This window comes from Coenobita brevimanus, chromosome 107 (genome assembly GCF_032717465.1).
Source record: "Coenobita brevimanus isolate Jiangsu-jjx chromosome 107, ASM3271746v2, whole genome shotgun sequence".
Classification (NCBI taxonomy): Eukaryota; Metazoa; Arthropoda; class Malacostraca; order Decapoda; family Coenobitidae; genus Coenobita; species Coenobita brevimanus.
Genome location: NC_137060.1, coordinates 17,639,765 through 17,665,807, shown reverse-complemented (window position 1 = coordinate 17,665,807; position 26,043 = coordinate 17,639,765). Strand labels below are relative to the sequence as shown.

At 41.3% G+C, this 26,043-nt stretch overlaps 1 protein-coding gene across 1 annotated transcript in view; it reads left to right on the top strand.

The window, feature by feature from the left end:
• The window catches only part of LOC145416709 (uncharacterized), a 264,720-nt gene that overhangs the window by 199,370 nt on the left and 39,307 nt on the right, over positions 1 to 26,043 (top strand). Inside the window, exons 16-18 of the mRNA XM_080285643.1 lie at positions 9,583 to 9,627; positions 16,462 to 16,674; positions 17,990 to 18,155. Coding sequence (XP_080141769.1) covers positions 9,583 to 9,627; positions 16,462 to 16,674; positions 17,990 to 18,155 — 424 coding nt within the window. The remainder of the gene's footprint in view (positions 1 to 9,582; positions 9,628 to 16,461; positions 16,675 to 17,989; positions 18,156 to 26,043) is intronic.

Sequence of the window (26,043 nt, the reverse complement as noted above, 5' to 3'; positions counted from 1 at the left end):
GGGACTTTGGCAAAAGCTTTGCCATTGCACTTGACATCTCAAAAGCTTTTGATCGAGTCTGGCATAAATCTTTAGTTTCCATCCCGCCCTCCTACAGTTTCCATCCTTCTGTCTTTGCCTTCATCTATAGCTGCCTTTCTGGTTGTTCTATAGCCGTTGTTGTAGATGGCCATCATTCTTATAGATCTATCAACAGTGGTGTTCCTCAGGGCTCTGTCCTGTAACCAACTCTCTTCCTTTTATTCATCAATGACCTTCTAAGCTGTACATCTAACCCTATCCACTTGTACGCTGATGATTCCACCCTTCACCTTTCCATTCGGTTTTTGCAACGTCCATCTCAGCAGTTACTTCAACAGACGAGGGATGAGGCTATGGCACACCTAATGACTTGGCTCGTATCTCTGATTGGAGTAAAAATAATCTTATTGTTCTTAATGCATCAAAAACTCAGTTTTTACACTTATCAACCTGACAAATCTTCCACAGGAGTGCCCACTAATGTTAAATAATATCTAGCTCAATCCTGCATCATCCTTGGACATGCTTGGGGTTTCATTCACTTGGGACTTATCTTGGAAAGATCATATTACAGCTCTTGTAAAATCTGCATCCAAAAGATGAAGTGTGCTAAGCTGACTCCATACCTTCTTTACCTCTGCACAGTTGTTGACTTTATGCACGGGTTTTATTCGCCCTTGTGTAGAGTACAACCCTTGTGTGGGGAGGCTCCCCACATACAGCTCTTCTCAATAGGGTGGAGTCAAAGGCTTTTCATCTCATTCACTCTCCTTACTGGCTCCCTTCAACCTCTATCTCTTCACAGCACTGTTACATCTTTAAATCTTTTCATTCGCTACTTCATTGGTCACTGCTTTTCTGAACTGTCTGCTTGCATCCCTCCACCTCTATGATGAGCGCATAGCACCCATCTAGCAAAAAACTCTCATCCCTTTTCTGTCCAGCTCTCTTATGCATGAGTTAACTGTTACTCCCAGTCCTTCATTTATGCAACAGGTCAACTCTGGAACTGTCTCCCTGTGTATTTCCTACTTCCTATGATCTCCAGTCTTTCAACGCAATGTGTCCAGGCATCTCAAAATGAACGGATCTTGAATTTGGCTCTGTTTTGTATTGATTTTTTTTTTTTTTATCTTGGAAGGAATGGTTTGTGGGCTTCTGGCCTTTGGTTCCTTCTTCCTTGCATAAAAGAATAAATGTATATATATACAGTGAACCCTCGATATAACAAACTAATTGGAGGGTGGGGTGGGTCACCATATCCAAAAGTTTGCTATATACGAGGGGTTCGGTATTTCTGAGGGATTACTGAACTCAGTTCGCCACATAAGGGGAGTCACTCTGTCCTACATGTTCAGACATAATCTAAACTAACTGTATGAAGTTTTACATGCGGAATTCAATGGTTTACGAAGTTGTACATGTAAATACAATACTGTACTTATGAAGTTGTACATGTAAATACATTACCTATAATAAGAGTACAGTATAATGTAGTACTGTTACAGTACACTTACTGTGCGAGGTAGGGATGCTGTTGAAGTACTCTTACTGTGCCAGGAAGGGATGCTGTTGAAGTACACTTACTGTGCCAGGAAGGGATTCTGTTAAAGTACACTTACTGTGCCTGGAAGGGATGCTGTTGAAGTACACTTACTGTGCCAGGAAGGGATGCTGTAGTCACCGTGGGCTGATTCGCAAACTTCCCCTGCATTTAGCGACCTTTGTTTGCAAAATCCGGGGGAAGTTCGGTCACGATTTGGCCGTTCGCTAAATCTGAAATTCGCAATACTGGGGTTCGTTATACCGAGGGTTTACTGTCATCCTAAATGTCGGGACCAACTGCCTAGCCCCGGGCTCCTATGCTACTCATGTAGGATTGGATGATGGATGGATACTGTAATTCAGTCTCTCTCTCTCTCTCTCTCTCTCTCTCTCTCTCACTAATCATCATCATCATCATCATCCAAATCTCCTTTCCCACCCTAGGGCAGGGTGAGGAGTAGCAACATCCAGACAGCCCAAGTTTGCCCAGTCCAATGGGCGATGCACCCACTCACTCATTCAAGCTCCCTGAATCCTGGCTCTATCTGATACTCTAGAAACATTCACCACATTCTGTTGCTTCACGTAAACGTATCCAGTAGAGTCAGTCTGGACGCTGTCACATTTAAAGGGGTGCCAAATTACTGATAATGCATTACTCAATATTCATTCAGCCAGCTTGATCTGTTGTTAGTCCCCAAGCCTCATTGACTTCCATACCTCTCTTCTTCACATACTCATCCACCACATTCCTCCACCTTCTCCTTGACCTACTTCGCCTCCTCCCTCCTTCAGATTTGCTCAGATATACTTTTTTCACCACTCTGTTGTTATCCATTCTCACCACATGACCATACCATCTCAGTACACTCTCTTTGATTCTGGTGTCCACAGAATTCCTCACTCCACATCTTTCACGAATCACATTATTTCACATCCCATCCACTCTCTATACTCCACATACATTCCTCAGCAGTTCCATCTCCACTGCTTTTACTCTTGACTTTTCATTTTCATCCCACAATATAGTCTCACATCCGTATGTTAAAGTTAGCACTAACACTCCTTCATGTAAGCCTTGTGCAGCTGCAACACCCAAGCCTCTGTTTCTTATCAAGGCCTTCATTGCACCAGCTACTTTCCTTCCTTGTGTCAGTCAACTTTCCACTTCTTTTGCACATTTTCCTCTCTTTTCTATCACTGTACCTAGGTATTTGAACTCTCACCAATTCCAGAGTCTCTCCATTCACATTACACTGGGAATAACCTTCTCTCTCAGTAACCATCACTTTACTCTTTTCTACATTTACTCTCACGGCACGACCCTCATAGACATCAGCAAAACTCTGCACTAGTCTACCAAGTTCTTGTCCGGTATTTGCAAGTAGTATTGCAACATCAGCATATAACAAATTTCAGATATTCCATCCATCACCATTCATTACCAATGCCATCCCTTTCCCCATTACTTGTGTTTTTACTTCTCTCATCACCCCATCCATATATATATTGAACAACCATGGGGACATCACACAATCTTGTCGCACGCCCACACCGATCGTGAACCATTCACTAAGATTCCCATTTACCCTTTCACATGCCTCACTACCATCATAAAAACTCTTGATGGCACCTAGCAGCTTACCATCTACACCATACATGCCCAAAACCTTCCACAATCCTTTTTTTTTTTCCAGATCCACAAATGCCATAAACACCATACAGTTCTTCTTACAAGCCTTCGTCACTATTTGTCTTACTGCAGATATTTGATCCAAACATCCTCTTCCACTCCTAAAGCCACCCTGTTCATCGCTCACTAGGACATCTACTCTCTCTATTACTCACTCAATAATAATTCTTCAATATACCTTCCCTACCACACTCAATAAACTTATGCCATGATAATTCTTGCACTGACTTCATGCCATGGTTGCTCAATCTGTATATGGATGGAGTTATAAAAGCTATACAAGGTAGGGCAGTGGATGTTGGAACAGTTCTAATGAAAGAGGGTAGTGTGTGGAAACTCCCTGTATTGTTGTTTGCAGATGATACTGTGTTGTTAAGTGAAGACGAATGGGAGCTCTGAGGCTTGGTGAAAGAGTTTGGGAGAGTGTGTAAGAAACGGAATCCAAAGGTGCATATAGGGAAGAGTAAAGTAATGGTCTTCGAGTATGAAGTCACTGAATGTACAGTGAGGTTGGATGAGGAGGAAATGGAAAATGTGAGTGTGTTTAAGTACAGTATTTCCTCGTAATTCGGTGCATTTTACTTCGACGCCTCTTTTTTCGCACTAGAAAAAAGTTTCTGAGTTGCCTCACACTTCGCTAGTTTCCCCACACTTCTGTGCTTCCAGCCAGCAGCCGACACTCAGCAGATGAAGCTACTGATGCTCAGTCTAGGTACTGTCCATTTTTCTATGCAACAGTTTTCCATGATCTTTATACAGCAGGTCCAGTGGGGCAGTAGACACACGTGAGTTTGTTATTGTTTATGATCATAACGTACAATCTTCAGCCATGTCATGAATACACAGAAGGTCCAGCGGGGCAGCAGACAAATGTGAGTTTCTTATCATGATCGTAACGAATGATCTTCAGCCATTTCGTACAACTATTTCGTAACGAGGAATCATTACATGTTTCTCGTAACACTATTTATTCTTGTTTGGATGGACAAATACATGAAATGCATGTAAAATAAATCTTATCGATATTTATGGAAGGAAAGAATAATAACCATCCCAATACAGAGATGGTAGACTCAGCCCACCAATTTTTTATTCTATTTGACTATATTACAGCCTCTCTTCCTTGTAGCAGTGAGTAAAATAATGTTATAATTTCTCCCTTCCTTTTAGTGACAAGAGGGCACATAAAATGACTGGGGTTTAGTTGTCCGACTTTGATGTCGAAAATTAAATAATCTGGTGAAAAGTGGCAGTTTTTCCTTGGTTAGTAACATCGGTAACTAGCCCATCCACCCTCAGCACACCTTCACTTGCCACTCAAGCCAGTCTTCACTTTATTTCTGGTAAGGATTTTTGGTGCTGCAGCTCTTGATAACAGTTTTAATGTCTTTTCAGGTACATGTTTATTGTGTTTTGCAGTTTTAGCACTAGTAAACACCCTTCATTTAATTTTGGGTAGGGCCTGTTTGGTGTTATAGTACTTTCTGATGGGGTAGGTACATGCCCCACCGGAACGCTCCTCTATTTTTCCCGTTGAGTCTTAACTTCACACTTCAACGTTTCATGTTTCGCGAGGTTTTGGCAGAACATCCAACCCGCAAAAAATGAGGAAATACTGTACTTGGGTAGTGTGATGAATAAGGATGGAAGTTTAGAGGGTAAAGTGCTTGAAAGGGTACAACAAGGAAGAAAGGTTGCTGGTTCTTTGGAAGCAGTGATAAGAAACAGGGAAGTAAGCATGGAAGTGAAAAAGTTACATACTGCATGACAGTATTACAATACCATCTCTAACATATGGAAGTGAAGCTTGGACTTTGTTGGAGGGACAGAAGTCAAGAGTGAGAGCATTGGAAATGAGTTATTTGAGAGGAACATTGGAGTCACATGGAGAGACAGACTGACAAATGAGGAAGTGAAGGAGCATTGTGATGTGGATGTGATATGAAGCATTAGGAAAAACACATGGAGGTGGTTTGGCCATGTGGAGAGGATGGAGAGTGAGAGACTGACAAGGAGAGTGTATGTGAGTGAGGTGGAGGGGGGGGGAGGGAAGGTGGAGGCCAAGGATGAGATGGAGGGATGGAGTGGAGAGGTATATGAGAGAGGGGAGTGTGAACTGGGAGCAGGGCAGTGAAATGGCAGGGGACAGGGTAACATGGAGGTGATTCGTTTGTGGCCACCCCTTTCGGGATTAAGGTGTCTTGCAGTAGATAGATAGATAGATTTTGCTCACCTTTATTTTTGTACAGGGGTACAATCACAGCCTTTTTCCAGTCTACTGGCACAGTTTCACCCATCCATCCCTTCGTACATATCTCCAACAGGCATTTCATTCCGCTCTCTCTGCTACACTTAATCATCTCTGCATATACCCCATCATCCCCAGCTGCCTTCCCATTTTTCAGCTGCTTCACAGCGTTCTTCACCGGTGCAAGTGTCACGTTTCCTGGCACTGCTTTCTCTCTCTGCACATCCCCAAAACCAGTCGTGTTTACAGCTGCTCTGCTATCTCTATTCCAATTCATTAGGCTTTCAAAATGTTCTTTCCATCTGATCCTTACTTCATCTCCATGGGTTAATAATCTACCACCTACATCCTTCGCACTTTCACATTTTTTTCCACTTTCACTTCTACATTTCTGCACCTCTTTCCAGAATAACTTCCAATATTCAGAATGCATTGCATTCATTTTTACCCCTAGATCATCATTTACCTCCTTCTCTTACCTCTTCACTAACCTCTTTTTGTGCTTCTTGCCCTCAGTATATTCAGTTCCTATTTCAAATGAATCCCTGTCCTGTAACCACCCTAGCCACTTCTTCCTCGTTTCCTCCACTGCTCTCTTAACCTCTTCATCCCACTATGCTGTACCTTTCTTCTTTATTGTTACTCTTGCCACACCACATACCGCTTTAGCATTCCTAACTAAACAATCCCTAGATGCATTCCACAGTGTTTTCAGATCCATTTCATTCTAGTTCACTGGTTCTAACTCCTCCCCTACTTTGATCCTGTATTCATCTGCCATTTCTTTGATCCTCAGCTTCTCGACTTTCAGTCTTTCTCCCTGACTGCTCCTCTGTCTCCTGGCCCACCTTACTCCTCTCAGCTTGACCTTGCATACCACAATCATGTGTTCTGACAGCCCTCCACATGGTCCTTTCATGACCCTCGTATCAGCAGTCATTCCCAGTGTCAACCTCTCTACGAGCATGTAATCAGTCAGGCTCCTTTCAGCACGATCTCCGTTCCCTCTCTCTCCACTGGTCAGCCTTACTCCTCTCAGCTTAATCTTGCATACCACAATCATGTGTTCTGACAGACCTCCACGTGGTCCTCTCATGACCCTTGTATCAGCAACCATTCCCAGCATTGACCTCTCTACAAGCACGTAATCAGTCAGGTTCCTTTCAACACGATCCCCGTTCCTTCTATACCACGTATATTTATGTGCATCTTTGTGTTTGAAATACGAGTTACAAACGCACAGCCTCCTTTCTTAACACACGTCCTTCAGTTGCTTCCCATTATCATTTTCTCCTGGTACTCCATTTAAACCCATTGTCATCCTCAGGACCAGTGCCTGCTCTTCCATTCATATTGCCCATTACAATGAGTTTATAGCTCCTGGACATTTCTCCCACTGCTTCATCCAGCTTATCCTAAAACTTGTCTTTCTCTCTCTCACTTGTGTCATCACACAATGCATATGCTAGAATCACAGCCACTTTGACTTTCTCAGACTTGAACTTGACATACATACATCTCGAGCAGACACGTTTGTAATCTCTCATTCCACTCTGCCACACCTCATCCATCAACAGAGGAACTCCTTCCTTGCATCTTCCTTACCATTCATGCCCAGTCTTAAAACATTTCACACACTCCCACTCCTCCACTTCACACCCTTTCATCATTGTTTCACACAATTCCATTATGACATATCTCGCACTCTTGAACACGTTCACCCACCCTCTTGCTTTCGTCATTCACACCTCTCACAGTCCACATGGCCATGCAAATCTGCCCATTTGGTTGGGACTCTGGGCAGGTATTGGGCCCTCCGAGGGTCTACTAAACATTTGCCATGATTAAGTGATTTTAGAGAGGGAAATCTGGGGGACTTACATATACAGTACCCTTGCATCCGACATGGGAATATTATCGCACACAGGTGCTGTGTTGGACCAGAACCGAATTGGGCAAATAAAAGAACTTATGGGAAAAAATAATATTGTCAGCAAGCCATGGAAAAGTGTCCCTAAAAAATTAACCCCAAAATATTCTGATACTATGAATAATTTACTGACCTTTAAGGTGGGTGTTGGTGAGCTTGTTGGGAAGGACAGATGTTTACTGAGGCTGTAGGTAGTCCTACTGACCCCTGTGGAGAAGGGTCGTTGGGGTCACTAGACAGTTGTGATTGCTCCTTCTCCTCAACCTCAGTCATAAAGCCTTTGAAATCACTCACAGAAGCATTATCATCATCAGGGAAAGGTACTGCTCCTGCCTGTTGTTCAGCTTCCTCTACCAGTCTTCTCTCATCCTGGCGACACTGGAAAAACTTAGTGATGAGTGACTGACTCCTCTGGTTGATGTGCTTCCTGTGCAGATCAGCATAATAACACACACAGGTCTCCACATTACTGAGCACTTCCTGATGACGAATTTCTTTGGGTTCCTTGTTTACTACTACTTTCAGGATCTCAGCAGCATGTAGGATCTTGGTGACATGCTGCATACTCATGAGGAGATTTGATTTGACAGCATCACAAACACAGACAGTGGGGCCGAGCTTTGCGTGTTTTGATTAACACGGGCAGTGGGTACAATATTGGACCCTCCGAGGCTTTCTGAAACAACTGCCATGATTAAGTGATTTTGGATAGGGGAATCTTAGGGACACTTAACCCTGCCAGAAACCTCAGTTATATGGTTACCACCTAGTGTAGTAAATGGTTTTGTGGGTACAGGAAACCATTTGGCTTGTCATTCATTGTAGAGGGCATATGGCATCTCTACATTGAGTAAGTGGATGATGGGCACCCCCATCCACCACCGAAATTCTTATATATCGGAAGAAGTCTGATAAAGCCAGAAACACTGTTCACCACAATACGGTGAATAAAAGACATGTTTATCAGTGTACAGTACAATATTATTATATATATTATACCATTTGATTATTGTAGTGAATATGATGCAGTATAGTACAGCAATGATAGTGAAACATTGTTGGTGCAATCTGGACTAATGTCTGGTACTGTATACTGTATCGGAAAAATTCCAGGTTAGCTGGGGGGGATGTCCAGCTGTTGCATTTATCGGACATTCGCTTTTTTCGGAATGGCTTGGGCCCCAATTAGTCCATTATAGTGAGGTTTTATTATATATATATATATATATATATATATATACAGTAGAACCCTTGAATTCGTACACAATTCGTTCCTGGAGGCTGTACGAGTTGCGAATTGTTCGACAACCGAATCATTTTTTTTCCATAAGAAGCAATGTAATTTGCATTAATTCGTTCTTTAGTATGGATGAAACTGTAGATTTCGCCATACTATAATGAATGGCAAGATCGGAGACACGGGTTCCACATTCAAACTTTGCAATGAGTTCTTTTTTCAGCTTAATTGTTGTTCTCACTGCTTTACTTTTAGCTCCAGCTGACTCACTAATCTTCGTAGGGCCCATAATTATGTACAATTTTCTGTCGAAAATACGTAATTCATCACAAAATTTAATCAAGCCTGTATGACTGATGCATAGCTGGCAAAAGACAAAGCCAGACTGGCGACCATGTGGCACCTACGACACCGCATCTCTTAGTGCGATTAACGGGTCACTGTACGAAAACTGGAGCGATTTTTTGGCGAAAAAGCTGTACGAAAATTGAGTTGTACGAGTAGAGAGGCATACGAATTCCGGGGTTCCACCTATACTGTATATATATATATATATATATATATATATATATTTATACAGTATATATATATATATTTATACAGTATATATATATATATATATATATATATATATATTTATACAGTATATATATATATATATATATATATATATATATATATATATATATATATCCTGTATATATATATATATATATATATATATATATATTGTATATATATATATATATATATATATATATATATATATATATATATATATTATATATATTTTTTTCTGTGTACAGTATATATTTCTTTGCTTCTGTTTGGTGAATATCATCTTAACCTGGCTTGCATGATGTGTTACTTACTTACTCTAACCAATGTTGCTCCTTTTGAATAAACAGGAAGAGGAAGATAAAGGGAAGGACGAAGAAGCAGAAACTGAGAAGGTAAGCTTCACAGTTATAAACAAAACTATTATAAATGGTAATGTAGTAATTTTTCCAGTTCTTATGCATGCTTCTGACACTTTTAATATTTTAATTGGTTTATGATTGAGGTTATACTGGATATATGTGTTATTCATTCAGCACATCATTTACGTGTGTGAGACAGCTGCTGAATAGGTGGTGCCTCTTAACACTGGTGCATGCTATGGTCTTGTCTTGTGTCAGTAATTGTAATTTGTTATGAATTGACTTCCCATCAATTGTCTTGTGTCAGTAATTGTAATTTGTTATGAATTGACTTCCCATCAATTGTCTTGTGTCAGTAATTGTAATTTGTTATGAATTGGCTTCCCATCAATTAAAGAAGGCCCAGTCTGTGTTGAATTGAGCAGCAAGGCTTATCTTTGGCATCCTCCCAAGAACCCCGACCACCTCATTTCCAGTTGAGTTGTACTGGTTGTCAGAAAAGGCTAGAATTGAATTTAGACAGTGTCTTAACACTTTCTAGGTTTTTAAGTTTGGGTGAACCATAGTATCTTGCCAAATTGTTAAAGCTTCAGTTAGCACATCAAGGTGTGATGTTAAGAAGTGAAGATTATTTCTTGCACCACATTGAGCTCATAGCTGTTCCTCTGTCATCTTTCTCTAATTGGTCTTTCATCTTTGCATCCCATCGTATAATAAATTGCCATTATTCATGAGGCAATTGACTTCTGTAGAATCTTTTAATGGGTAGTTCAAAGCCTTTCTCTTTTCAAGAAACTACAGTTTCGGGAGAGGTGTTGTGAAGGACGATTATAGAGTTTAATTGCATTTATTTATTTATTTTTATTTTTTTTTAATGAAGTCTGTATTGTATATGAGTGTTGTCATGATTTTTGTAATTGTAAAAGTGTAAATGAGTGTTGAGCACTAGTGAATTCCCTAGAAAAAACTGATGCTTTTGAGAAAGAAAAGACCAAATTATTATTTTTATTATTAGTATTAATATTATAGTGGTAGGTGGTGGCGACCATCATCCACTCACTTGATTTAGTGATGCATACTTCCTCCTTAGCTTTTACCATTCTTTTTCTGTGCCTGCCCTCATCTCTGCCTATTTCTCCCATCTTTCCTGTCACTTCTTATTGCTTTTCTTTCCTTTACAGGTGGCTTTACATTGAGTGACAAGCCAAATGGTTTCCTGTAAGCCAAGAAACCATTTACAACGCTGGGTGGTAACCATATAACCAAACCATACGTGCTCCCTACATGTCAGCAAGTGGGTTGGTGGAGACTTAGTGCCCCTCCCTTTAAAACAAATAACTCAGAGTCAAATGGCCACCCCTTACAGGATTATGGTGTCTGGCAATAGATAGATCGTTTCGTTTCGTTTCGTTTTTAAAGGCTCCAACATGCTTGCATGTGTCGGCCTTGGTCACCTAATGGCGGCTCTCCACGCTGCACGATCCATTGCAGCCTCCCTGTTCAGTCCCTTAACCCTAAGGTCACACTTAATGACCTCGTCCCGTGTCTTTCTCGTTCTGCCCCTCATAACCCCACCCCCAATATTAACACTTCTCATCTTCCTCACCCAATTATCATCCCCCATCCTCTCCACATGTCCAAACCACCTCAATCTACCTCTCCTCATCACAACACCAATACACTCCAGTCCCATCCTACCTCTCAACTCTTCCATTGTAAACCCAGCCCCTCCAGGCCTTGGACGCAGTGACGCACTGCACATCCACCTAATCATTGTCATTTCTGTACGTCTGAGCCGGCGAATATCTTCCCCCTTCACTGCCCAGGTCTCACTGCCATACAGCATTACACTCCTAACACATGCTGCATGCAAAGACCCCCTTAGCACATAGGGAGAGCCCTCTCAATGTCAGGAGAGGCAAGAGCTCCCTGAACTTCTTCCAACCACTTCTCACCCTAGCCACAGAGCTAGCTCCAGCCCCACCTCCAGCACACAACATGTCTCCCAAATAACAAAACTCTTCCACACACTCAAGAGATTCACCAGCAAGTTCAATCCTTTCACGTCTGACAATCTCCACCTGATCACCCCGGCACGCTGTGCACATAAAATCAGCATTATCTCGCAGTCTACCTCTGATACCACTACATCTCTTATGCACCCATTTATCACACACACCGCACAAGATGGAATTACTTCCCACGCCCTTGTGGCAAACTGCACATGGCCACTCTCCCTCGTCTTTGACAGTACCGCCACCAACCCTAGATATCGTCACTTTTGTTTTATCTGCATTTACCCTTAAACCCTTTTGCCCCATACCATCTCTCCACTTCCTAAACCTTTCCTCCGCCTCCCTTTCATTCTCTGCAATCAACACCAAATCATCAGCATACAACAACTCCCACGGGAGTTCGTTTCTAAAGTCACGTGAAAGGGCTTCAAGTACCACGATAAACAACAGGGGACTCAAGACTGACCCCTGATGCACACCAACATTCACGGAAAACTCATCATTCAAATCTCCATTCACTCTCACCTGGGTGTGAGCACCCACATACATGGCCATAACCACCCTAACCAGCCACTCCTCCAAGTCAAGCTTTCTCATTGCCCACTTCACCACCTCTCTAGGGACTCTGTCAAAGGCCTTTTCCAAATCTACAAAAACAAAATAAAGATCCCTTCTCCTACCAATATATATATATATATATATATATATATATATATAGATAGATAGATAGATAGATAGATTAATATTACCTTTATTATTATTTTTATTATTATTATTATTATTAATATTAATATTATTATTATTATTATTATTATTATTATGTGTTGAGCAGAAATAAAATGTTATGTCAGTGCTATGGTTTGTCAGTTTAAGCAGTCACTCAGATTGATGCCATGAGTCATACTAAGGAGTCTCCCACAACATGGCTGATGGATTACTGTTGACTGGAAGCTGTGCCCAACTCATTTCATAATATAAAGTTTTATTGTACATAGAACCATTGCACCTGTGGAGGAATTACAGACCTTGCTGAATCACTGTGAGATTCACTTATGCAAGCTGAGGCTCAGAAATGGGCATGTGGAGAGGATGTAGAGCGAGAGACTAATGAGGAGAGGGTATTTGATTGGGGTGGAGGGGGAGAGAGGAAAGGGGAGGCCAAGGATGAGGCGGAGGGATGGAGTGGTGAGGTATATGAGAGAGGGGGGTGTGAGCTGAGGGGAGGACAGTGAAATGGCAGGGGGATGGGGTGATGTGAAGGCGATTTGTTTGGGGCCACCCCTTACAGGATTAAGACGTCTGGCAATAGATAGATAGTATCTACATGAAGTGGCCCAGTCAGTCAGTGATGTCAAAGGTTTTTCACAGTAAAGGCGCTCCACTTTAGCAAAAATCCATATTGTGCTTCACTTTAAGGCAGTGGTTCTCAACCATTTTGGCCACATGCACCCTTTTCACCATATGTCAGAATGTCATTCCCTGCCTTTCCAAGATTGTCAGACTCAAAAGGTGCATTCCAAATAATACCATATGCATATAATACTGAAAATCTTGTGTTCTTTTCCATGTTAATACATATACATTTGTAATTAATTACTTAACAGACTGGCTTTCACTAAACTGAACCACACTTCAAAAAACAAAAAGTTCAATAGAATGGCAGGATATTGTAAGTCATTTTATTCTCATGAAGATTACATTCCCTGAGAAACCTCTCTATCTGTCTATCTGTTGCCAGATGCCGTAATCCAATAAGGGGTGGCCACATACAAATCGCCTCCATGTCGCCCTGTCACCCACCATTACACTGCCCTCCCCCCCAGCTCACATCCCACCTCTCTCATATACCTCTCCACTCCATCTCTCTCATCCTTAGCCTCCCCCTCCCTCTTCATACCTCCACATCACTCACATACACTCTCTTCACTAGTCTCTCACTCTCCATCCCCTCCACATGGTCAAACCTCTTCACTGTATTTCTCCTCATGCTTTCTATCACATCCACGACCATACCACAACACTCCTTCACTTCCTCATTTGTCAGTCTGTCTTTTTGTGTAGCACCACATGCTGCTCTCAAATAACTCAATTCCACTGCCCTCACTCTTCACTTGTGTCCTTCTAACAAGGTCCAAGCTTCACTTCCGTATGTTAGAGTTGGTATCACAATACTATCATGCAGCTACTTATTTACTTCCATGCTCACTCTGCTGTTTCTTATCACTGCTTGCAAAGAATCGGCCACCTTTCTTCCTTGTTGTACCCTTCCAAGCACATCAGCCTCCAAACTTCCATCCTTACTTATCACATTCCCTAAGTATTTTAATGCACTCACATTTTCCACATCCTCACCATCCAACCTCACTGTACATTCAGTGATTTCATTTCTCGCAAAGACCAGAACTTTACTCTTCCCTACATTCACCTTTAGATTCTGTTTCTTTCACACTCTCCCAAACTCATTCACCATGCCATGCAGTTCCCCTTCATCTTCACTTAACAATACAGTATCATCCACAAACAGTAATATAGGATGTTTCCAAACGCTGCCCTCTCTCATTAGGGCTGCTCCACCATCCACTGCTCTGCCTTGTATTTCCTTTATAACCCCATCCATATACAGATTGAACAACGATGGAGACGTGTCTTATCCCTGTTTGAGTCCAACATTCAGATAGAAAAATTAACTCAGTTCACCATCCACATGCACTGCAGCCTTAGCACCATCATACATACTCTTCATGGCATTCACAACTTCCTGTATACTCCATATATTCTTAGTATTATCAACATTCCTTTTCTATCCACCCTCTTCTCCATACATTCTTAGTATTATCAACGTTCCTTTTCTGTCCACCCTCTTATATGCTTTCTCTAAATCCATGAAGGCTGCATATAACTTCTTTCCCCTCTCAAGAAACTTTCCATTAAAGACCTAAGAATGAATATCTGATCTGCACAACCTCTTCCCTTCCTAAAACCTCCCTGTTCTTCTCCAATTAATTCCTCTGGTATTTTCCTAGCTATGTCGATAAGTATCATACCACATACTTTGCCTGTTACACTAAGAAGACAAATGTCCCTATGATTATGACACAGTTCTTTTTCCCCTTTTCCTTTGTACAGAGGAATAATTATACCTGACTTCCAATCCTCAGGGACATTGTCTTCCTCCCAGGTCAGTCTTCACATCTTCCATATCCATTCTACTACTATCTCTCCCCCATGCCTCAGCATTTCACCACACACTCCATCAATTCCCTGGGCCTTTCCCCATTTTGACTTTCTTCATTGCTTCCATTACTTCCATCCTACCGATCCCTTCCTTCTTTCTCACCACCCTTTTTTTCCCAGCCATTCTCCAACCTGTGAATGTTTTTTCTTCGCCAATACTTTGCGTGCATGAAAGGGCATAATGCAGGTCATTTTCAGCCTCCAAACTACTTTGTTGACTTGTTTTCATTTGTAACAGAGTTGAAAAGCCAGACTCACAAAGATATGTCGAACTAAAAGGAAGCAGTGCATGGATAGCTCTTTCAGCCACTTTTGGGTAGGAAATGCACATCAAGGGCCAAAATTTTTGACTAATTTCTCATCAAACATATCTATTGCTCCCAAATCATTCTTCAGCTCCAGAAATTCATCTTGATAATCATCAGGAAGCTTTTGAACTGATAGTTTGAAAGGATTTTGTACTAAATCCAACTCATCATCAGTGAGTTCAGGAAGATATCTTCTGAATTCATTTTGCAGTGTTAAATGCCGCAAAATTTCATTTTTTTGCAAATTCTGGAAGTATTTGGTCTTCACTACCTGCAGCAAGCATTGATAACAGTTTCTCAGACATTGCAACATTTTTGCTCTTTTTCTTTCTCTTCCAGTTTTCCGGCTCACTAATGAAAGTTTTCAAGGAATCCATGAATTTTATGAAATTTGTATTCCTTCCTTGCACATGAAGATTAAGTTTATTCAGCTGCTCAGAAATGTCAACCAAATAAGCAATGTGCATGATCCATTCCTCATCATCCAGCCATGCACAAAACTACATCTTACCCTGAACTTCAAAAAATAATTTGAGTTCGTCTCTAAGCTCAGATCTTTGCTCAGTTATATTTCCTTTTGAAAGCCATCGAACATGTGGGTGGAAATGAAGCAAATTATGGCCTGCACCCATGTTAGCACATAACAGCTTGAGTTTGCCAATTTATGGTCTTAATTTCCCCCTGAAACCCTAAAATTCCTTCCTAAAGGGGAATTCCCCCCTGTTTGAGAACCCTTGCTGTAAGGACTTTACATCAAAGGTGCTCACTCTAGCAAAGCCCCATATGGTGCATCACTTTAACTCCCCAAGGATTTTTACACCAAAGGTGCTCATTCTAATGAAGCCCCATATGGTTCTTGACTTTAGTGAAGCCCCATATGGTCCTGCCTCTGTTTAGGACTTTTATACTTATCATTTTTTATACTAGTCAATATTATTGTCTTGGTAAATGTTTATTATTTTTTCAAGCTTTGTCATGATCATGACCATCATCCTAACGCAGATTCTCTGGTGAAATCCAGAGCATTTTATTTTTCTTGGGGCATAATCTTTATAGAAAGGCATGCCTAGGTATGATCACTGTCCTTTTTGTACAGTAGGAGGTATAATGCTATTAGTGCCCCAAATGCAATGTACTCATAAATGATCATATAGGTTTGCCACTACAAAGAGAAAGAGATTAGAGCTACACCTCCTGCCTCTTTCCCCTTGTACTACCCCATTGCACCCCCTCCTAAAGATTATTCCCCTCACTTGATATGAGTTGTGTTTTGTACATGTAGCAGATACTAAACTACATTGTCATTTCAGCCAGGAGAGCCATGCCAGCCAGCAAGCTACATACTGGATGTGATTGAAGAGGAACCAGAAAGAGAGAGAAAAAGGGACATAGAAGAGGAAGAGGAAGAAGAGGGTGGTTCAGGGGAGGAATCTGAGAGTGGGGAAGAGGAGTTCACCCCTTCACAATGGAACAGTGACCTCACACCCTCACATTCACTGCTCAAGAGTCCCCTTAATAAGTCTGTGAGTATGTCATTATTATACTGAGATGTGGTGAAATTTATTTATTAATCCATGGAGTGCACAGATTTAAAGTGCAGGTTTGTGTGGCATAGCCTGAGCTGTGATTTGCACTCCATGGGATAATATGGTTATTGTTTTTGGTGTAAATCATTGTGAATCATGTGCTTGTCTCCATAAAAAATGTTTATTTCCGGTTCTGATGTTTAAAAAATCCTCGTTACCTTCAGACAGTAATTAAATTCAGCTTAGGATTTTTTTTTTTTTTTTTTCCCCTATCTGGGGGAGTTCAATAAAGCATTCATTATATCAATTGCTATGAGAGATTTCTCTTGAGCTCTATAAAATTGATTGATGGTAACAAGAATGAAATAAAAAGTTCATAATCAGCTGGAGGAGTTACAGTGTGGTACCAGGTTCTTATTCTGGATATACTGAAGTTACTAAAACAAATTATTATATGGCAAATACCACTTTTGGGACAATACAGTACTTGTATATTGTTTTGCTGCCAGACTAATACATTACCATCAGATTTTGCCATGCTTCTCAAATATAAAATAATCTGGAAATATCAATTGCTCCAGATCCTTTTAGCAGACTGACCTGTATCAGTCAGTGTACAGCTTTACAGTCATATTTACAGTCAGTCCTAATTTAAGATTGTTTCACTTTGTGACATTAGTAAGGTGCTGATGATTTTTTTTTTGCCACTTTAAGTTGCCAGTGATTCATTAGAAAGTTTTTGTGAAATTAGTCTGTCATTTATGCTTTTTAACTCTTCAGTCATGAAGGGGAGTCATGTTCCACTTAGTCCCTTGAACAAGATGATGTATACAGAATTTTAATTTATTCGTACTGCCTCCAGATGATTTTCAGTTTTGGAGAGACTGTTTGTAATATTGGAGAAAGTGACAGTCTCCATTAACTCCGTCAAAACCTAATGTCTCTATCCATGCTGAAGAAAATCATCTGAGTTATCAGGAATGAATATAATATGTCATCAGTCTGAAGGATTAAAATAGGTTCATGTTTGGATGTGCACATTCAGGACTTTAGGTCAGGATTCACTGTACCTTGGGATTTTCCAGCCTCACTGGAGGTTTTTACCTGAGGCTTTCTGATTATGTAATTCCACCAAGGGGAGTAGGCTGGTCTGTGGTACCCAAACCCTGAGCCCCTGCATTTCAATGGGGTAATGTTTTTTTTTTGTCTCTCACTAAGGCAGTTTCATGTTACTAGCCTAGCCATAGGCCCCTACACTGTGAAGAGGATAATGTATGCTTGGCTGTTACCTTTGCCTCCATATTTCTAACAGAGCCTAAAGAAGCGAGTTCGTTGGAAGCGTCAACGGCACCACCGAGTGTATGAATACCCCCCAGAGCCACGGTCCTGGGAGCCCCCCTCCACCCTCTGTCAGTCTGACCACCCACACCATCGCCGGGGCTGGCAACGCTCATCACTAGACTACCTTACCCTGGCAGGTTAGTACAGTACAACCAGTTAATACTATTAGTAAGGTATGTGTTCCAGAATATCATAAATTTTTCCATACATTTATTTCTGTGAATTAGGGGCACTGGCAAATTACAGTAGTTTTATAGTAACAGTGAAATTGTAATGAGCAGTTTTTGGTATTCTCTGTAGAAGTAGTTAAGAAAAATTACCATAAAAAAAGGCCACCTGTAATGAGGACCATTGTCTATCTATCTATCTATCTATTGCCAGACGCCTCAATTCCGTTTGGGGTGGCCACAAACAAATCGCCTCCAAGTCGCCCTGTCCCCCGCCATTTCACTGCCCTGCTCCCAACTCACACCCCCCTCTCTCATATACCTCTCCACCCCATCCCTCCATCTCATCCTCGGTCTCCCCCTCCCTCTTCCACCCTCCACCTCACTCACATACACTCTCTTCGTCAATCTTTCACCCTCCATCCTCTCCACATGGCCAAACCACCTCAGTGTGTTCCTCACAACGCTTCCTATCACATCCACATCCACACCACAACGCTCCTTTATATCCTCATTCGTCAGCCTGTCTCTCCACGTGACTCCACAGGCTCCTCTTAAATAACTCATTTCCACTGCTCTCACTCTTGACTTGTGTCCTTCCAACAATGTCCAAGCTTCACTTCCGTACGTTAGAGTTGGTATCACAATACTGTCATGTAGTAACTTTTTTACTTCCATGCTCACTTCCCTGTTTCTTATCACTGCTTTTAAGGAACCAGCAACCTTTCTTCCCTGCTGTACCCTTTCAAGCACTTCACCCTCCAAACCTCCATCCTTACTCATCACACTACCCAAATACTTAAACGTACTCACATTTTCCAATTCCTCACCATCCAACCTCGCTGTACATTCACTGACTTCACCTCTCTCAAAGACCATCACTTTACTCTTCCCTACATTCACCTTTAGGTTCCGTTTCTTACACACTCTCTCAAACTCATCCACCAAGCCTTGCAGCTCCCCTTCGTCTTCACTCAACAACACAGTATCATCTGCAAACAACAGTACAGGGAGTTTCCAAACACTATCCTCTCTCACCAGGGCCACTCCAACATCCACTACCCTACCTTGTACCTCTTTTATTACCCCATCCATGTACAGATTGAACAACCATGAAGACATGACACATCCCTGTTTCAAACCAACTTTCACAGAGAAAAATTCACTTAGTTCACCATCCACACGCACTGCAGCCTTCGCACCATCGTACATACTCTTCACAGCATTCAACAACTTCCCATCTACTCCATATATTCTTAACACTTTCCACAATCCTTGTCTATCCACCCTGTCATATGCTTTCTCCAAATCCATGAAAGCCGCATACAACTTCTTTCCCTTCTCTAGAAACTTTTCCACTAAAGATCTAAGAATGAATATCTGATCTACACAACCTCTTCCCTTCCTAAAGCCTCCCTGTTCTTCTCCAACTAATTTCTCTGTTCTTTCTCTAACTCTGTCTATAAGTAACCTATCATACACTTTTCCTATTATACTAAGAAGACAAATGCCCCTATGATTACCACACACTTCTTTTTCCCCTTTTCCTTTGTACAAGGGAATAATTATACCTGACTTCCAATCCTCCGGGACTCTACCTTCCTCCCAGGCCAATCTGCACATCTTCCACATCCATTCTACTACTATCTCTCCCCCATGCTTCAGCATTTCACCACACACTCCATCAATTCCTGGGGCTTTCCCCGATTTAACTTTCTTCATTGCTTCCACAACTTCCATCCTACTGATTTCTTCCTGTCTTCTCACCTCCCTCCTTCTCCCAGCCATTCCCCAGCCACTTATACTCGCATTACTTCCATCCTCCACGTTCAACAATTCCTTAAAGTGTTCTCTCCATCTGCTCACTTTTTCTCCCTTCTCCACTAGTAATCTACCATTTTTATCTTTCACTCCCCTGCTAACTTCACTTCCACCCTGTCTTACTCTTTTCACTTCTCTCCAGAACATTTTCTTACAGTCCCTCCACTTTACACTCAAATTCCTTCCAAATTCCTCATCCACTCTCTTCTTACTCTCTCTTACTAATCTTTTCACCTCTCTCTTCCTTTCCACATATAACTCTCTCTTCCGCCTCTCAACTTCTTCCACGCCCCTATTTCTCATCCATTCATTGTATGCTTTCTTCTTTTGTGCCACAGCCTGTTTCACCTCTTCAGTCCATTGTAAATTGTAATTATTTTACTAGTTTCATGTTCTTTTGTTATTAACTCTTTCAGTCTGGTGATATGCTTTTATTAATTTATTCTTTCTAATCTCAGATTATTTCGTTCAGCTTTGGGTAACCCTTTTGTTGTGCAGAGATAAATGGAAGCTATATCTAATCTCTTCAGTTCGGAAAGCCTTTCCAGAGCTAAATAAAATTATTTTTAAATAGTGAGAGGATTGATAATGAGTTATTTGAGAAGAATGTGAGGAGTTATTTGGAGAGGTAGACAAACAAATGAGGAGTTTCAGGAGTCTTGTGGTGTTGATGTTGATACGCTAGAAAGTGATAGAATTTCCCTGAAATGGTTTAGCACTGTGGGGTGAATGGAGAGTGAGAAATTGATCAGGAAAGTGTATGCACGTAAAGTAAAGGGGGGAGAGAGTGAGAGGGAGAGCAAGGATGAGGTAGTAGTAGCAGCAGTAATTGTTCCTTAGGCAGTCTGGCCAAACAGCCCTGAGGCCCTAAGGAAGGCCATAGCTGAGACCGGGCTTTCCTACAGAGCTGTCAAGGAGTACAAAGGAGTACAAAGGAAAGCAAACAGCAGTGGACCTTATGGTCCTTTCGAGGCTTGTTTTTTACAGAGTAGACTATGACTACGAGATCTAACTCTCCATGCTGAAGGATAAGGATAGTAAAGCAAGAAGGCTCCCCCCGCCGCCAAACCCTCCAGTTAAAACTGGTAAAAGAAAGTGAGAAAAACTACCATGCAGCATGGAAAAACTGACATGGAGATTTCGTAGGAAAGACTGAAAAGGAAAAACTACATTCTATATTACTTTATCTATAAGCTACCAGTATAAAGAACCTGAAAGAGAAAGTAGTAAAGTAGAATGAATAAACGAATAAATAAATAACACATGACACTATGTACCGGTACGTTGAGTTAACGGTACATCAGTGGACACAGAGTGGAAATTGCACAGTGCACAGTGTGGATGTTCAGTGGTGGTGCAAAGAGTGAACCAAAAGTCAGGGGCCTGCAAACAGTTCCCCCACAGAAAAAAACAAAAACAATACAAAAGAGAGCCAAATTCAAGATCCTTTCATTTTGAGATGCCTGGACACACTGCGTTTGAAAGACTGGAGATCATAGGAAGTAGGAAATACAGACAGAGAGAGACAGTTCCAGAGTTGACCTGTTGCATAATTGAAGGACTGGGAGTAACAGTTAACTCTTGCATTAGAGAGTTGGACAGAAAAGGGATGAGAGTTTGTTGCTAGACGGGTGCTACGTGCCCATTGTAGAGGTGGAGGGTTGCAAGCAGACAGTTCAGAGAAGCAGTGACCATTGAAGCAGCGGTAGAAAAGAGATAAAGATGCAACAGTGCGGCGAAGAGACAGAGGTTGAAGGGAGCCAGTAAGAGGAGGAGAGTTAATGAGACATAAAGCCTTTGACTCCACCCTATTGAGAAGAGCTGTATGTGGGGAGCCTCCCCACACATGAGAGTTGTACTCTACACAGGGGCAAATAAAACCCATGTATAAAGTCAACAACTGTGCAAAGGTAAAGAAGGTACGGGAGCTTAGTGCACCTAATCTCTTGGAAGCAGATTTTACCAAGAGATGCAATATGATCTTTCCAAGATAAGCCCCAAGTGAATGAAACCCCAGGCATGTTCAAGGATGATGCAGGATTGAGCTGGATATTATTAAACATTAGTGGGTACTTTTGTGGAAGATTGTGTCGGGTTGATAGGTGTAAAAACTGAGTTTCTGATGCATTAAAAACAACAAGATTATATTTACCCCAATCAGAGATACGAGCCAAGTCAGACATTAGGTGTGCCATAGCCCCATCCCTTGTTTGTTGAAGTAACTGCTGAGATGGATGTTGCGGGAACCGAATGAAAAGGTGAAGGGTGGAGTCATCAGCGTATGAGTGGATAGGGTTAGATGTACAGGTTAGAAGGTCACTGGTGAATAAAAGGAAGAGAGTCAGTGATAGGACAGAGCCCTAAGGAACACCACTGTTGATAGATCTAGGAGAAGAACGATGGCCGTCTACAACAGCGGCTATAGAGTGACCAGAAAGGAAGCTATAGATGAAAACACAGATAGAAGGATAGAAATCGTAAGAGGGCAGTTCGGAAATTAAAGATTTATGCCAGACTCAATCGAAAGCCTTTGAGATGTTAAGTGCGAAGGCAAAGCATTCGCCAAAGTCCCAAATGGAAATTGACCAGGAGTCTGAAAGGTAGGTGAGAAGATCGTCAGTGGAGCGTCCCTGACGGAACCCATACTGACAACCGGAAAGAAAGTTGTGATAGGAAAGATGCTTTAAAATTTTTCTGTTATGAATGGACTCAAAAACTTTTGAGACACAGGATGTTAAAGCAATTGGATGATAGTTAGAGGGCTGGGAATGGTCACCCTTCTTTGGGACTGGCTGAATGAGAGCAAACTTCCAGCAAGAAGGAAAGGTACAAGTTGACAGACAAAGGCGAAAGAGTTTATCTAGGCAGGGTCTAAGCACAGAAGCACAGTTCTTGAGGACAACAGGAGGAACTCCATCAGGCCTATATGCCTTGTTAGTATTAAGGCCAGTGATAGCAGAAAATACATCAGCTGAAGAAATTTTAATGTCAGCCATGAGGAAGTCAGAGGGGGGAAGTGATGGAGGAACAGCACCGGAATCGTCTAAGGTGGAATTGGAGGAGAAAGTCTGAGCGAAGAGATCTTCTTTATCAGTAGAAGAAATAGCTACAGAGCCATCAGAATAGAAAAGAGGAGGAAAGGATGATGAGATAAAGTTGTTAGAAAGGTTTTTGGCAAGGTGCCGGAAGGAACTGGAAGACTTCGAGTTGGAGAGTTGAGAGCATTTAGTACGGATGATAGTATTTTTAGCAGAGCGAAGAACAGACTTGGCATGATTCCGGGCAGAAACATAAGCAAGATGTGATTCAGGGGTGGGTTGGTTCTGGTACCTTTTATAGGCCCTCTCCTTGTTGCAGACAGCATTAGAACAAGCGTGATTAAACCAAGGCTTTCTCGCGTTAGTCAAAGGATATGAGAAGGGAATGTATGCTTCCATGCCTGAGAGAATAACCTCCGTAATGCGCAGTGCACATTCTGGCTCCTGGCCATGGAAGCAATAATCATTCCAGGGAAAATCAAAGAAGTACTGCCTGAGGCCCACCAAATCCACAGCTCCAAAGTGCCACAGTCAATGTCGACGTTTCTTTGGAGGGTCCACAGGCCATATTGGAGCAATAGAACAGGTCAGGGTGCTTTTAAGGTAGGCAGCAGTCAATCAGACCCCAGCTCCATTCATTCCACTGAGACTAGGAACTTTCCCATGTGGGACAAGCACACAAGTCACCTCCTGAAGCAGTGACCCCTGGTACATTAAAAAAATTCCTGTGGTGGTCACTTAACAGGGACCCTCAGTGATCCACAGCCAATCACAGGTTGAAAGTATGAGTAGTGACTGTTAACTCAGGGCTATCTGTGCATATCCTAGTGTGTGCATATATTTGCATTTCAAAAATTGGTCCAGGCTCTAAAAAAATAATATAATTAAGTAAAATAAAAAATTATACATACACAAGTGTTTTATTCAGGAGTAAACATATTAAGCTGGGGGTTAGATGACAAATACTTATCCAGGTGACCTTTAAAGGTCAGTACTGTATTACAGTTTACTATATTGGAGGGCAAAATACAACCCTATTAAAGAAGGAATGCTTAGCTTCATGTGACTGGAATCATTTGCCAATTATTTTATGCCCAATGCCTCTAGCATAACTCAAGTGATCAGCTGTGAAGTATTTATCAACAGCCATGTTATCATGTCCTTGAAATATTTTGAATACTTGAATTAGATCTCCTTGTAACCTCCGTTTTGTTAGGGTAAATAGATTCAGGGCTTCTAAATGTTCCTTGTACGGTTTATTTCTCATTCTAGGTATCATCTTTGTCCTTTGCTGCACTCTTTCAAGCTTTTCCATATCCTTTTTATAATATGGTGACCAAAACTGAATGCAATACTGCAAGTGCGGGTATACTAAGGAATTACAGTATACAAAGTGAGGACGATATTATCGGATTTATATGCAGATACTCTACCAATGAATCCAATAAATTTATTGGCTTTTTCCACAGCTTCTGTGTATTGTTTGCTTGGTTTCAAATTGTTTGTTATTATAACTCCTAAGTCTTTCTCATGGTTTACCCTATCAAGTTGGACATTATTCGTGCTATAATTAGCTCTTACATATTTATTGCCAATGTTTAGCACTTTGCATTTATTAATATTGAAATCCATTTGGGCCCAGTTAAACAGTCGATGGAGATCTCTCTGAAATGCCTGCCTTGCAGTGCTGTATCTGCTCTGTTACCTATTTTAGTGTGGTCAGCAAATTTTGAAATTTTACAACATAATCCTTCATCAGTATCATTTATATATATCAAGAAAAGAATAGGACTTAACACTGAACCTTGCAGCACTCCACTTGTAACATTTATCCAGTCTGACTCTTTTCTGTTTATTACAACTCTTTGCTTTTGTCCGTTGAGCCAATCTTCTACCCACCTGAGGACGCTGCTGCTGAAACCATGTGCCTTTAGCTTCTGAAGGAGTCTTTTGTGTGGAACTTTGTCAAAACCTTTTGAAAATCATGGTAAACAACATCAACAGATTTAGTCTCATTATACGTGCTCAGTATATCGTTGAAAAAGTCCAGCAGATTCGTGAGGCAAGAGTGATTATTACAAAAACTATGTTGCGAAAATTTGATGAGATTGTTTGATTCTGAGTGTTTCACAAATTTGTCTCTGATAATAGTTTCAAGCAATTTGCAAGTCACTGATGTTAAATTAATTGGGCGGTAATTTTCTGGCTGTGCTCTGTTGCCTTTTTTGAATATTGGGGTTACGTTAGCAAGTTTCCATTCATGTGGCACCTTACTACTCATAAGTGATAAGTTAAAAGGTTCTGATAAAGGCTTTGATATTTCATTCTGTAATTCCTCCAGAACTATCTATCTATCTATCTATTGCCAGATGCCATAATCCCAAAAGGGGTGGCCATTTGACTTTGAGTTATTTGTTTTTCGGGGAGGGGCACTAACCCTCCACCAACCCACTTGTTGACACGTAGGGAGCACGTATGGGTTGGTTACCCGGTATATGGTTACCACCCAGCTTTGTGAATGGTTTCCTGGCTTACAGGAAACCATTAGGCTTGTCACTCATTGTAAAGCCACTTGTAAAGGAAAGAAAAGCAATAAGAAGTGACAGGAAAGATGGGAGAAATAGGAAGACAGGAGGGCAGGCACAGAAAAAGAATGATAAAGGCTAAGGAAGAAGCAGGCAGCACTACATCAAGTGAGTGGATGATGGTCGCCACCACCTGCATGGAGATATTTTGTCCAGTCCTGGTGTTTTATTCTCTTTTTAATTTGCTAATTGCAAGTAGTATGTCGCGATCACTGTTATGTCAGTGATTATGTTGTCTTCTTCTATAGGAGTTGGGGAAACAGGAGGAATCGTATATATTTTCTGTTGTAAATACTGACTCTAAGAAAGTATTATGAATTTTCGCCGTCATAGTTTCATCATCAGTGTGCTCTCCGTTATCTGTGATTAAGGGACCAATTGTCGGAGTTATTACCTTTTTGCATCTTAAGGAGT